The sequence below is a fragment of the Phyllostomus discolor genome, chromosome 8, assembly GCF_004126475.2.
Source record: "Phyllostomus discolor isolate MPI-MPIP mPhyDis1 chromosome 8, mPhyDis1.pri.v3, whole genome shotgun sequence".
Classification (NCBI taxonomy): domain Eukaryota; kingdom Metazoa; phylum Chordata; class Mammalia; order Chiroptera; family Phyllostomidae; genus Phyllostomus; species Phyllostomus discolor.
In genome coordinates, this window is record NC_040910.2 from 76,893,261 (window position 1) to 76,906,920 (window position 13,660).

The 13,660-nt window shown below is 60.7% G+C and overlaps 1 protein-coding gene across 4 annotated transcripts in view; it reads right to left on the reverse strand.

Annotated features, from left to right (window-relative positions):
- DOC2B (double C2 domain beta) overlaps positions 1–13,453 on the reverse strand; it is a 29,878-nt gene extending 16,425 nt beyond the window's left edge. For 2 of the 4 annotated variants that reach the window (XR_004904798.1, XM_036033281.1), the window contains exons 1-4: positions 12,828–13,451; positions 4,664–4,743; positions 4,210–4,236; positions 1,713–1,787 (exon numbers count right to left, since the gene is read on the reverse strand). Coding sequence is in view for 3 of the 4 variants with exons in the window: in XM_036033281.1 (XP_035889174.1) it covers positions 1,713–1,787; positions 4,210–4,236; positions 4,664–4,743; positions 12,828–13,212 (567 nt within the window). In the remaining variant the exon portion in view is untranslated. Of the gene's footprint in view, positions 1–1,712; positions 1,788–4,209; positions 4,237–4,663; positions 4,744–12,827 lie in introns of all 4 variants that reach the window. The other 2 variants (XM_028522005.2, XM_036033282.1) reach the window with 2 other exon arrangements.
- Positions 13,454–13,660: the final 207 nt, after the last annotated feature.

A 13,660-nucleotide genomic window follows, 5' to 3' on the forward strand; every position in this document is an offset into this window, starting at 1 on the left:
GAGTGGGGCACATCCCCTGGTCCCAAGGCCTTCAGCCCGGCAAGTTCTAAAGGTGGCAGGACAATGTGGAGCCCAGCAGGGGGGAGCCCAGCAGTGGGGAGCCCAGCAGCGGGGAGCCCTGCAGGGGGGAGCTGAGCACCGCAGGGCCACTGTCACTTCTGTGGCCCTGCCTGCCCGGACTTTGGGTGGTTCTCCTGGGTGGGGGTAAGCCTCGGCCCTGCACACTGGTCTGAGGGTTTGAGCCTCAGCGTCGGCTCTGGCCCCGCAGCTCGTGGCTACTCAGCTGTGGGCAGGATGCCTGGCAGGCCTAGGAGAGCCCCCAGTGGCCAGGGAGGCTCTCTGCCCAGAGGGCGCTCCCATGAAGGGGTCTTCCTCCCTTTCAGGCCGCTCGAGGGCCCAGAAGGAATTCCCTCACTCTTGTCTTCAGAGAAAGGGGCCAGGACCAGGACCCCAGGTGCAGGGCTAAGCTGCTCACGCTCCCCTGCCCTGTGTCCCAGGTGCCCCTGTGCTCCCACTGGTCTCCGCCAGAAACAAAACTGCTGGTTGGTAGTCGGGTCCCCCCTTGACGCGGAGTCGGCACAGCTCCCCCCTTGAGATGTCTGTGGGTCCCAGGGCAGGGGCAAGACCCAAACCTGAAAAGCGGATGTGACCTTCCCTCCATGAAACGTGAAAGGAAACAACACTGAGCTGTAAGGCACACGAGAGAAAGTCTGTAAAGAGTTGATCTTCCGGAGCTGAGGGTCACCTTGGTGCTTTTGTTTCATAGCCAATTTCACTAAAACTTTTCTCTCTTTTCTCCCAAATGCCCCATGTGCTTGATCTGCCTGCTGGGTGGTCTGGCATGGGAACACGGGTTCTGTGGACAGACAAACTGGGCAGGCACTGTCCACTGAACCCCCTGGTGGACTATCAGTCCATCAGCACGTTAAAGGCTCTGACAAGGCCTGCAGCAAAGAAACCTGGTTAACAATGTTTTCCAACCACAGAACCCTTTTATTTATTTATTTTTAATTTTTACCCCGGGATATGTTTTTTTTTAAGAGTTCATTTATTTATTTTTAGAGAAGGAAAGGGAGGGAGAAAGAGAGGGAGACAAACATCCATGTGTGGCTGCCTCTCGCACGCCCCCTACTGGGGACCTGGCCTGCAACCCAGGCATGTGCTGTAGATGGGAATCGAACTGGCAACTCTTTGGTTTGAAGGCCAGTGCTCAATCCACTGAGCCACACCAGCCAGGGCAGGATATGTTTTTATTGACTTTAGAGAGAGAGGAAAGGTGGGAGGGAGAAAGAGAGAGACAGAAACATGGGTATGAGACAGAAACATTGATTAGTTGCCACCTGTATGTGCCCTGACCTGGAATTGAACCTTCAACCTCTTGGTGTACAGGACGATGCTCCAACCCACTGAGCAACCCGGCCAAGGCAGAACCCTTCTTAAAAACCTAATATTAACCTCCAGCTAAGACTTTCTTTGTGAAATGCTGGCCTGGAAATTCTCTGGAGAGTGTTGCCAGCTCAGTGGGCAGGCAGTGCTGACCCTAGGTCCTCAGGAGGTCCGGAGGGTGCGGGGCTGAGCGGGTGCTCGGGTGGATGGCTGCAGTCTCATCAGCTTGCTTGGGCTCTGCTCTGAGGCGGGTGTGAGAGCTACAGGCCTCCCTGGGTGCCCCAAGCCCAGCCTGGGCCCCCGTCCCAGTGGGCAGACCCCCTCACCTTACTGGCTCCGGGCAGCAGGTGCAGCTTGACATAGGGGTCCGCCAGCCCGTTGTGGTCCATCGGCTTCAGGCCCTGAACAGAGGAGAACAGCGAAGGCTGTGAACTGGGGGTCGGGGACATGGAGCCCCCAGGGCCTCTGGGCTCCTGGGTCAGCAGGAATTCCTTGTTCCCTAGGCCACCTGGCTCGGTCGTTCATGACCCTCTTCACAGAAGCCCCCGGTGCCGCACTCTGAGAAGGGGCAGTGAGGGGGCTCAGCGCTGGCATGATCTCCCTCCCGGAACTGTCCCAGCCCAGGGCAGGCACGGGTGTTTGTTTGGCGGAGCAGCCTCTCTCTTCCCCTTCTCCTCCTCTTGGAGCCCAGGTGTCTCACCTTTCTCCGAAAGAGGCCTCTATTACCCGGCTTTGGTCAGGCCCCTCCTTCTCCTGTACCCCTCCCCCGACTCTCCAAACAAAAGTCCCCTCACTGACCCCAACCACAGGACCGCCTGTCCGCCCATCTGCACATGGCCCCCTGGAGCGGGAGAAAATGGTCTGTGTCCTGCAGACCAGGCTCCATTTCTCCCTGGGTTCGCCGCAGCTCTCGGCCCGGCTGCGTCTGTGGAGGCCACACAGCTGGCCGGCGGGCAGGCCTCGGAGGGTCCCTCCACAAGGTGGCGTCCCTCACTCGTGGAACAATCGGCACGCCCAGCCAGGAGACCAGCGGACAGACCCATAAACAGACAGGACTTAGCTGACCCCATGCCTGCTCTTGTTTCTGAAAATTGTACTGTTTTTCTTCTGCAATGCACACAGGGACTAGGGAGGCAGCTGTGGCGTGTGTAAGCCGAGCTGACGCCCCCATGGCGTCACTCAGAGGTGAGCTAGTCGGCTGTCCGTGACCAGGCCCACCTCCCAGGGGAGCTAAGGCTCTCCTGTCCCTGCCCCACCTCGGTTTAAAGGAGCCCCCAGGTGGGCACCTCCAACCACCTCCGCTCTGCTTCTGTGAGGGGCACACGGGTCTCAGAGCCAGGCTGGCCCGGCCAGGCAGCTCCTGCACTTGTGAGCTGGGTAAGGGAAGGAGTTCCTTGGTCTCCTGAGCCTCAGCTTTGCCATCTGTGAAAGGGGTTAACAGTGCGCACTTCCCAGGGCTGGAGTGCAGGTTGAGGTAATGCTACCCAGGGCCTGAGCAGCGGGGGTTTGCTCCCCTTTCCCTACACGCCAGCCCCCTGGGAAGAAGCCAGAGAAGTGGCTGAGGGCGGGGGCGGGGCATCTGAGCTCTGTGCTGCTCTGTGGGGCCGCTCCGGACGAGGCTTGGCTCACAGGCCTGGCGTCCACCACGGCAGTGAGGCAGCCCTTCCGAACGCCAGTCCCTCTCCTGGCCTCTTGCCTGCTCCCACGAAGTGCCCAGACTGGGGGTCTGCCGGTTTTCGTAGCTTCTCCGTGGACGTGAGGGCCCTCGTGTCCATGTGCACATGGGTGGGCACCTGCCACCTGGCACTGTGCCCCAGGGCAGCATCGGTACTCGATCACCTGATGCTCACAGCCACCGAGTCGGCGGGGATGGCTAACCCTGAGTGAGTCACAGATATGCAAACAGGCTGTTCCACTTACCCAGGGGAGGGTGGCCAGACCGGGGTCTGGCGCCCAGGCATCTGGCCTCCTCCCAGAGTCCCCTGAGGGCACTGCCTGTCAGCCCCAACTCGGCTTTCTGAGCCCCGGGGCTCCTCCTCGCATGCCTGCGCCACCCCCTCCTGTGAGGAACGGGATCTAAGCAGGGAGTGACCTGGAGAATGGGGAGCTGCCATGGCTTGGGGTCCTCCCATCCCCCACCTCAAATGCCTCGAGTGACGCACCCCTAAATGAACATACACGAGTGTACACGCAGTTGCCCAGAGACCTACCTGTACATACACATGTCTGCACCCACTACACCTGCACAGGCCCTCTGGGGCCCGGGTCAGGAAGGCGGGGCGCACAGTGCCGGAGGGCCCCGTGTCTGGTGTGGGGAGGAGAAGGGATGGCTCTGGTCAGAGTGACCGGGCAGCCAGTGCCCATTCCGTCCCCATACCTGTACGACCTGTACAAAGCTGGGTCTGTTTGCACTTTGCCATCTGCCCTCCACCTTGGCATAGCTGGGGGTCACTGGGTTCTCAGCCCGTACCCGGGCAGGTCTGGAGTCCCGGCTGTGTCAGGCTGGTCGTGCTCTGCATGGCTGCCCGAACAGCTCCCAGAGGAAGGGTGGGGGTCGGGATGGAGCGTGCAGGCCTCTAGGTGCCCTGGCAGTGCAGGGGTGGGGCCCAAGCTGGGAGGGGCCCAGCTGGGGCAGTGGCAGGCAGCCTGTCCCTCCCGGTGGGTGGGAGGGAGGGCAGAGAAGCTCGCAGGCTGGGGGACTGCGGCGGGGGTGTGGGGTTGGTGGGGGGGGTCTGGGCCCAGGCAGCTCCCGGCTCTAAGCCAGGCCCTGGCCCTTCTACGACTCTACTGGGAGGCCCTACTAGGCTGCACCGCCGGCCTTACCTTTGGAGAGAACATCAGCTTGGGCACCTTCCTCCCGGGGGAGCGATGTGTGCGGGCACGAAGGGAACGGCAGACTGAGAACACGGCGCTGGCACACGCCAGCCGGCGGAGATGACTCCTGCCCGGAGTGGCCTCGGCGTGCAGAGTGGGACAGTGGCACCCCTCCCCCCTCAGCAGCCCCGCGCCAGCCGGGGGCCTCTGCCCCCTGGCATCCCCGCCCAGGCCTCCATCCTCTCATCCCCTCCTCTTTCTAGGATTCTGCTCCCCTCCCCCACACTTTCGTCTGAGGGCTTTTTAGGGCAGCTGAGATGATTTAGGCAAAAGTTCCCTCCAGGCCCTGCTCCCACACAGCCAGACACCAGGAAGTGGGCGGGGCGGGGGGGGGGATCGGCCTGCCGCCCTGAGCCCCTCCTCCAGGACCCTGGGTCTGGGGAAGGGGAGCCCCGGGGCCTACCTTGGCCTTGCTGATGGTGCAGTGCAGGGCGTTGTTCTCCTGGTCGTAGAGGAGGCTGAAGTCCAGCGTGCCCAGGACGGCTGCGGACAAAGGGGGCCTCAGGTCATGCATCGGCCGCACGGTGGAGAAGCGTCACCCACCTCTGCGAGGTCGGACGGGGTGCCGGTGCCGCAGCGACCGCCACCAGCGAGGCCCGTCACCAGCGAGGCCCGTCAATCCCTCTGCCCAGCTTCCCAAGCCTGGGAAGTGAGCAGTATTGTTCCCCCTTTCTGGATGAGGGGCTGAGGCTCAGAGAGGCTGGGTCCGTGGCCCCCAGTCCCCGTGAGTGGAGGCCCAAGAGGGAGACCCAGGCCCCGACACCCTGCGCTGTGCTGCCACCCATGTGTACTTGACGCTCGGCCTTAGGAGTGCTGTCCTCTCCCACCCTCCTTGAGCCCCTGACACTCTGGGCCTCGGTCTCAGTTCCCCTCACGCGTTAGATGCCACAAGGGTGTGTGAGAAGCAGAAGAGACGAGGCTTTGCCAGCCTGCAGCCCCGGCAGGCCGACTGGCGGGTCCCCTCGCCCACCTCCCAGCAACACTCGGGGTGTGGGTCCCTGGTCTCCGGCCCCTTGGGGGCCTGGCGGGCTCTGCAGAGCCAGCTGGGCCCTCATGCTGTCACCACCAAGCCTTGTAAAGGCAGTGGGGGATTCCCAAGGGCTTGGCAGGGAATGCAGCGATAATTGGGTGCAGCTGCCACCCTTGGGGGCAGTCACACATGGCAGCTGTGGCCTCCTGTGTTGACGTGGCTCCCGGCATGAAGATGAGAGTTGTGGTGGGGGCGGACCTGGGCCGAGTCCCTGGACAGCAAGTGCACTTTTGCAGGAAGTCTTTAGAGGCCCAGATCCTGCTTGAAGCCTCCTGGGCTGGTCAACTGTATCTACTTCACTCATTCATTCATTCATTCCTTTCCTTACCAAATGTCTGTCATATGCAGACTCTGGGGATGAAGATAATAAGGCTTGGTTTGGGCCCCAAGGAAAGCACAGCTCAATGGGAGTAACAGATGAAAAGAATTTGCCATAATAGAGTCTGGTGGACTAAGAGTGATGGGGGTGCCTGGCCTTGATGTGAATTGTGGCCCTCAGGGATAGCTTCCTGGAGGAGGTGATGCCTGAAGGCTGAATAGGAGTTGGCCATTGCACAGTGGGGCTGGGGAAGGGAGATCCAACCACAGGCCAATAAAAGGGTGTGGGGTGGAGTGATAGTAGGAGAGGGCCACACCCACCATGGGCCTACTAGCCACACCCACCTGTTCACTTCTGAACCACAGATGCCTTCTCACCATGACAACGGTGGAGCTGAGTGGGTGTCACAGGGACCACACTGCCGGCAGGCCCCGGGCTCCTACAGGGGCCCAGGCCTGGCAAAATTTGGGTGCTGCAGAGAAATGGGCAAATGAAAACCGGGGCACTGGAGCCGCCCTTCATTCCGAGGTGCTGGTGCGTCATCTGTGGCTTGCTCCCCAACTTCTAACACAGGACAAGGCACACCGCCCACGTCTCTGTCCTTGCCTGGGGGCACATGACCCTGGGTTCAAATCCCAACTCTGTACTTCCTTGCGGTGTGACCTCTGGCAGCTTACCCAACCTCTCCCTGCCTCAGTTTCCTCCACAAGATGGAGACACCGGAGTACCCACCTCACAATGTCGTGCTGCAAAAAATGCCTGCGGTGCCGAAAGCACTGGCGAGATAATTATAGAAGGAGCAGATCCATTTCGGTGACTTTTCCAGATAACTGTACTTGCCCCTCTGAGACACCTTCCGGAATGAACTCGCTCCAAACTGGATCACTCCCCTCCCGGGGTGGTGAGTCGCACAGGCAACTGTCACCTACACTTTTCTGGGTACCCTGAGTCATTGCTGTGATGACAACTACTGCTCTGTGGCGCAGCCGTGGCACCGACAGGGAACAGGGTGCGTGTCGGTTCCCCCGCCGGGCGACCCCTGGTTTTCCTCGTCTCTGCCCCCTGCTCTGCCATCAGCTTGGAACTCCTGCTAGAGCCTGTGCATCCGCCAGCACAGACCTGGCTCCCGCCCATTCAACAGGTACTTGTTTATTCTCTGAAACCAAGTGAGAATACTTGTTAGAATTGTGTCCAATTAGGAGTCAACAGGCCTTGCGAGGAGCCTAAGGGAACATTTTTTTTTTTTTTTTTTTTTTTTAGATTTTATTTATTTATTTTTAGAGAGGGAAGGGAGAGAGAAAGAGAGAGAGAAACATCAATGTGCAGTTGCTGGGGGCCATGGCCTGCAACCCAGGCATGTGCCCTGACTGGGAATCGAACCTATAATGCCTGGTTCGCAGCCCCCGCTCAATCCACTGAGCTACGCCAGCCAGGGCGGAACATTTTTTTTTTCCCTGAGAATACTGTTACTTTAAAGCTGTCTCGAGCCCTTCGCTGCCCGTATTCCTAGCTCCCCATGCAGGTGGGCAGGCCAGAGCACTCTAGGTGAGGTATCTGTCACCATGCCTCTAAAACCTATTCACGGGCCCAACATTCTCCAGGTCTATGCTTTTGTAATAATATTCTCCAAAGCTGTGGCTTCACACAACAGGCCATCACTGCTGTTCAGTTCATGCCCACCCGTGACTTGCTGCTCCCAGACGATAGCCTCCGGAGAGCGGGGCCATGCCCCAGCCGCACCTGGGACACCAGCAAAGAGCAGATGTTCAGTTCACGTGGCCGGTCCATGCAAACCAACCTCCCTCCCGCTGCTCCTCGCGCGATACCCGCGTGTTAAAATGCACACTCCATGATCTCTGCCCGCTTCCCAGTCCCAGAGGAGGACAGGCCAGGGCGATGGAGGCGCCATCTGCTTCCCACAGGAAACAGCTCCAGGAGCAGAGGGGAGCCCCTTCCACTGGGTGCCCAGACTCCCCCGTGTGAGAGCTGCCGGGGCTGCTCAGTGGAGCTCACACCTGTTACCTCTTTCCGGGAAGGAGCAGCATGCCTCGTGTCGCCCCAGGGTGAGGCTGATGAATTGCTTTGAACTTCAATGAAAGTTTTGTAAGAAATAATAGTTTATAAATAGAAGCTCAGCCACCATTTATTTTTATTATTATTTTTTAATCCTCATCTGAAGACTTTTTTTTTTCATTTTTTTCATTGCTTTGGGGTGGGTGGGGGAGAGAGACACCAATGTGAGAGAGAAACACCAACTGGTTGCCTCCCACATTTTTCCCGATCGGGGATCAAACCTGCAGCCTGGTTATGTGGCCCTGACGGGGAATGGAACCAGAGACCCTCATGTCTACGGGAGGATGCAGCGGCCAGCTGAGCCAGACCAGCCAGGGCTCAGTGGCCATCTGAGAGACTTCACAGTGGTGGGGCTGTCTCAGGGGTGCTGTAGTGCAAAGTCTTCACTTCCCGTTCAGAGAAACGAGACTCGGAGAGGGGAGGTGACCTGTTCAGGGCGGTACAGCAGAGCTGGACACAGAATCTAGGCCTTTCTTTTTTTTTTTTTAATCCTCACCTGAAGATATGTTCATTGATTTGAGAGAGAGAGAAACATCAATGAGAGAAACTTCAGTTGGCCGCCTCCCATACACGCCCCAACTGGGGATCAAACCTGCAACCCAAGTGTGTGCCCTGACTGCAAATCAAACCCACAACCTTTTGGTGTGCGGGATGATGCTCCAACCAACTCAACCACCCGGCCAGGGCAGAATCTAGGTCTCTTCATTTCCATCCTGATAGTTCCTGTCTTAAAGCTTAGTGGCTTCCACATTTTTTTGTCTACCACTTAGTTTAGCTGAAATCTCAGGAGAATACCATGGAGAAAACAAGAGAGAAACACAGAGTCGCTCTTGGGGACCACAAAGGGCTTGGCCGTGCCCTGCAGGGGGGCCTCGGAGTCACAGCGCACCCTAGGCTGTGGCCCAGGTGGGGAGGGCCCTCGGGGCAGGTGAAGGCCTGGTCTGTGTGAGCCCCAGGGCCCTGCCCTTGAGTCACTCAAATCACGTGTCCTGGCTAAAGTTTACGTCCTTGGAAAAATAATGAGCGCTGGTCACTAATGGGCCTTTGAGAGTTGTCACCCGCTTGTTGGTAATTATAGAGCTTTAATGGGGCTAATTCTGAGGAAATCAAGCTCAAGCCCCTGTTGGTGCCTCTGAGGCTGAACGGAGGCTGCCGTCCCTCTGCTCTGCGGATGGAGACTGACGGCATCACTCTGACCTTGGTTTGCGCCTGGACTTTCCTCACCCGTGCACTCCTGGGATTAGGAGATCTGCTGCTTTTTATTTTTTAAGAAAAACGCCAGCCTCTCAAATTGTTTTAAAAATGTAATAAATGATTAAACCTGAGTTGAAAGCATTTCGTGGCTGGGGAAACTGAGGCACAGAGCTGGGCACCACAGGGGACACAAAGAGGATGAGTCATACGCCCCTGCTTCCCAGGAGCTCAGAGGCAGAGGGTTAGGACTTTTATAAATCTATTTATCCCCCTGCTTTAAATTGTTCAAAGGTTCTCCACTGCCTCCTGGACTCATTTCAGCCACCTCAGTGTGGCATTCAAGGTCCTCTGTTCCTCTGAGACATGGTGGCTTTGGCCTCATCATTAATTTTTTTCCACTTCAGCTTACTGTTCTGCCTCCTCTGGGCTGCTGCCTGCACCTCTGCACCTGTGTGTACGGCAGGCCCTCCACCAGCAGCACCTCCCTTCCCCCCTCCCGCCAGCCCCCGAGCAGGGTGCTCTCTGTGGGGGAGCCCTGCAAGCCACGCCTTCTGTTGGGGTCCTGCCTGGCTGTCCTCACTGCTGGGCTGTTTGTACATGCTGATTTTCATAAACTGCCTGATGTCAGAGACTGTGTCTCAGCCAGTCTCGAATCTCCATGCCCAGCACAGTGCCTGGCACGGAGGTGGTCTCGTGGTGCTGAGCGCATAAGAACAGGGTCCGGCAGGACATGCTGGCTCAGAGGAAGAGAAATCACTGCCAGCGGGGTCCAGGAAATGGCACCAGGCAAGGGCCTTCGGGGCAGGCCTAACAGGATTCCGCACTCTTTTCTTGCTCCAGGCCTCCCTGACATAAGTCCTGGCCCAGGCCCAGGCTGAATCCTGCAGGGCAGGTGTAAACGTGGGCACATAATGCAATTCTGGCCAATGAGGCAGAAGGACAGGTCTCCTGGGGATTCCAAGAGAGCTTTCCTTGCTCTTAAAATGAGACCTAGGAGAGGAAACTGATCCTTATCAAAACTAGGATCTTATCCTGTGATGGCTGGATCTGCGGCAGCCACCGTGGAGCACGAGGGAGACCAGCCTAAGAAGAAATGAGCATGGCTAAGTGGAAAGACAAACAGAACCATCACCATTGACGTAACCAATGAGCTGCTGCATAAATCTGCCTGGTGCCACTGACCTCAATGGTCTTCAGTGTTTAACACACTTTCAGTTCTCTGCTACTACAACCCAAAGTATTCTAGCCTTCCAGCTTTGAAGAAGGGACTGGGTTCCCATAGGTGGAGAGTGGGTGGGCAGGAAGAGGTACACCCGGAGGGTGGGCCCTGGGGCCCGTCTGGAGGGCAGTAAGCCTTGGAGCCCAGCTCAGCTGGGTGCTTTGGGGACCAACTGGGGTGGGGGGGCACTTCTAACATTCACTGCGTTTTCTGTCCGTCATTACTCCTCTATTAGATCAGTTTGGAACATGTCAGCTTTGTGCTTGTGATTTGAGGTGACTTAATAAGGATGGATGAGCTTTACAGAGAAGGAAAGGCCAAATGAATAAAGAGCACTTCACTCTTGGCCTTGGACAAGAGAGCAACTGCCCTAATTTTTTGTTGTTGTTGTTAGAAGAGAGATAATCCAATAATTAGGGCAGCAAATAGCATAACCCTGGCTAAAGCAGGGTAAAGAACCATCTGGCTTGAATCATTTAGGCTTATCTTTGGGATCTGGTTGTCAGAGCCAGGAGGGGGTGTGGCCTGGGAGTGCTCCTGCCCCAGAACTCAGCCCCCTCGAGGGCAGGAGGCAGGATTTCTGGGCTCCCACGCCTGGGTGTTCGCTCAGCCACTGATGGGACCCCAGCCCAGGGCAGGCTGCCCCTTGAAGGGGGCGAGGGGCCCAGGCCGGCCCCGGTTGAGACACACTGCCTCTGCCCTAGCCCTTTTCAGCAGGGCGCCCTGACCGTGGGGTGTGGCCAGCCAGCAGGCCAGGCCAGGAAGGCTGTGTCTGGGACCACGCCCTACTGCTGACACCCAGGGAGCCTGCCCGGCTAGGACAGTGAGCTCTCTGGGCCCGGGGCCCCAGCTCTGCCCCCTCCCTGCTGCTGGGACTGGGCCCCGTGAGGGACTGCTGAGCTGACGGACTGGACACGTGGCAGTTGGCCTGAGTTTTGGAATTTCTGGTCCCCTCCTTGTCTGTGGGTCAGGGATAGCCAAAAGATGTGACCAAATTTCTCACCCCTTGGTTGTATGTTGTCCAGGGGACCCTTGGTGGCGCCCTGAGGGCTGCCTGAAGCTCAGGCAGAAGCCCTGCTCTGCCCCCCACCCCCTCGGGGTGGAAGAGGAGACGCTAGAAGCAGGAAGAAGTTCCCCATCCCTTCTTCAGGAGGTTACTTTGGGTTCAGGGTGTCCAAAGGGGTGACTTGGGTCCCAGTTAGGGCCTACCCAGAAACACAGCATGTAAGGGGGTGCACTTTGTCCAGGGTGCCAGGAACGGAGGGAGGGGATCCAGGGCACAGCCCTGAGGCCAATAAACTCTCCCAATGCAATTCCCCAAGCTGGCAGGAAAGTGGAGGTACAGGGGTACTCCCACCCCCACGCGGCGGGCAGGAGGGCGGGGGTGGCCAGGGAAAGTGCAGAGCAGGAAGTTCCCCCCCCAGACCTGGGCCCTGACCCGCCTCAGCTGATGGTCCTCCTCATGCTCACTCCTCCCGGCCCCCTTAGGTAGGCGAAGAGAGACCTGCCACCCTTTCCCTCCTTCCCACCCCAGTCGTGCTGGTAACCCCCACCATCAGCTTCCAGAGGCACATTTTACCCTAGGGGAACTGCCGACCCCCAGCCCGAGGCCCTGGCGAGCACCCAAGCCAGGCGTAGCCAACCTCGCTGCACTGCGCGGGGGATGGGGCCCGCTGGGCCTTGGAGACGCCCGCGAGTGACCCCTGCTCCGAAAGGTCCACATCCCAGGCAGGGCTGGCATTTGACGCTGGTTTTCCGGGTCTGAGAGGGACGTGGCTGCGGCTGCAGCTGGGTTGGGGGCCTTGCAAGCGGCGCTCCCCGCTTCCCCACCCCCATCCCGCTCAAGCCCATTCCGCACCGGTAGCGACCTCTTCAGCTTCCATTTCCCCTCCAGTCCCGGGGCGGGCGCGGCAGGCACCCTCAGAGACGCGCAGGGCGCCAGGAGAGCCCGCTGGCCGGGCCTCGGTCCCGGGGACCCCCAGTGCTAGCCTGCTCACTGGGGTTGGGGGCTCAGTCCCGGGGGGAGGAGGCGCGGGCTGGGGGCCCTTCCTGGCCGGGGAAGCGGGAGTAACAGGTGGGCGAAGGCCCGCGGCCCGGGCGAGCGCAGTGGCGGGGGTCCACAGGCGCCGGAGGAGGAATCGCCAAGGTTTTCCCAAAGGACAAGCGGCCCCGCAGTCCACTGGTCCTTGGTCCGGGCGCCAGCAAATCCGCTGCGCTCTGCGGGCCGCGGGGCCCACCCGGGAGGCCGGCGGGTCCCCGCCCTTAGCCACCCGCCCCTGCCGCTCCAGTCTGAGCCTCGGCCGAGGGGCCCACCCTCAGCGGACTCCGGGCCGAGAGCTACCGCGCGGGCAGCAGCAACTGGTGTCTCCCCAGGGCGCAGCTCCGCCCTTCCCCGGAACAAAAGCTGCCGCCCGCGCCGGAGCTCCGGGCGGCGGGCAGAGATGGGGTGCGGCGTGGGCTCCCGTGAGCCGGACCTCGGAAATGGGACAGCCCCACGGGTCGCCCCCAAACTTCCCACCTCTCCGGTCGGGGTCGAGGGAGGTGTCGGGGCCGGGTCTGCACGGCGCGCGCGGAAAGCGCGCGGAACGGGCCAAGGGGCCGCGACCCGGCGGGGCGCGCGTGCCGAGGGACCACGAGAGACCGCAGGGGGCCCGAGGGGCCAGCGAGGTTAGCGAGCGCGTTAGAAGCCGAGCCGCGGGCCGGGGCGCGAAGTCAGCGACTTGGAAACTTACTGCAGTCGTCGGACTCGTAGCCGTCGGCGTCTGGCTCCTCCTCGGGCGGCTTGGCGGGCGGCCGCGCGGGGCTGGGGCCGGGGCTGGGGCCGGGGCTGGGGCCCGGGCTGGCGCCGTAGGCTCCGAAGAGTTGGTCCACATCCTCGTCCTCCTCGCGGGCGCCGTCGGAGGGGCTGCGCCGGCCAGCGCTGGCCTCGGCCGGGCGCGCGGGGGCGTCCGGAGGTGCAGCGGCGCGGGGCCCGGTGGCCGGGGGCAGGCCCCGCGGGAAGCGGGGGAAGTAGTCGGAGATCTGCTTGATGGGTCGGATGGGGCCGGGGCACACGTCGATGGCCATATGCTCTTGTATGCTGATGGTCGCCTTCTCCCCGCGCCGCCGGAGGGTCATGCAGGCAGCACGGTCCCGCCCGGGCGCAGCCCGGCCTGGTCTGGCGCGGCCCCGGCCCGGGGGCGGCTCGGCGGGCCGGTGGGAAGCGACGGGGGCGTTTGGGCAGCGCCGGCGGCGCCCCAGGACGGCCCTGACGCGGCTGCTACCCGCTCGGCAGCGGCGGGCGCTAGTGAGTGCCAGGGGCCAGCAGGCAGGGGGCGGGCCCAGCCCGCGTCACCCTGGTAGCAACCAAGCAGTGCGAGCGTGCGGGCTGCGCGGGCGGTGCGGAGCCAAGCGAGCCGAGCCGCGCCGCACTCACTCGCACTCACACGGCGCGCGCCGGCCCGGGACCCCGCGCGCGCACACACGGGAGGCAGGGCCACCTGGGCGCCTTCCACTCACGCACGGTCTCGCAGGATAAGCTGGGAGCTGAGGAGGGACACGCAGGATGCACACTCCACACGTTCCC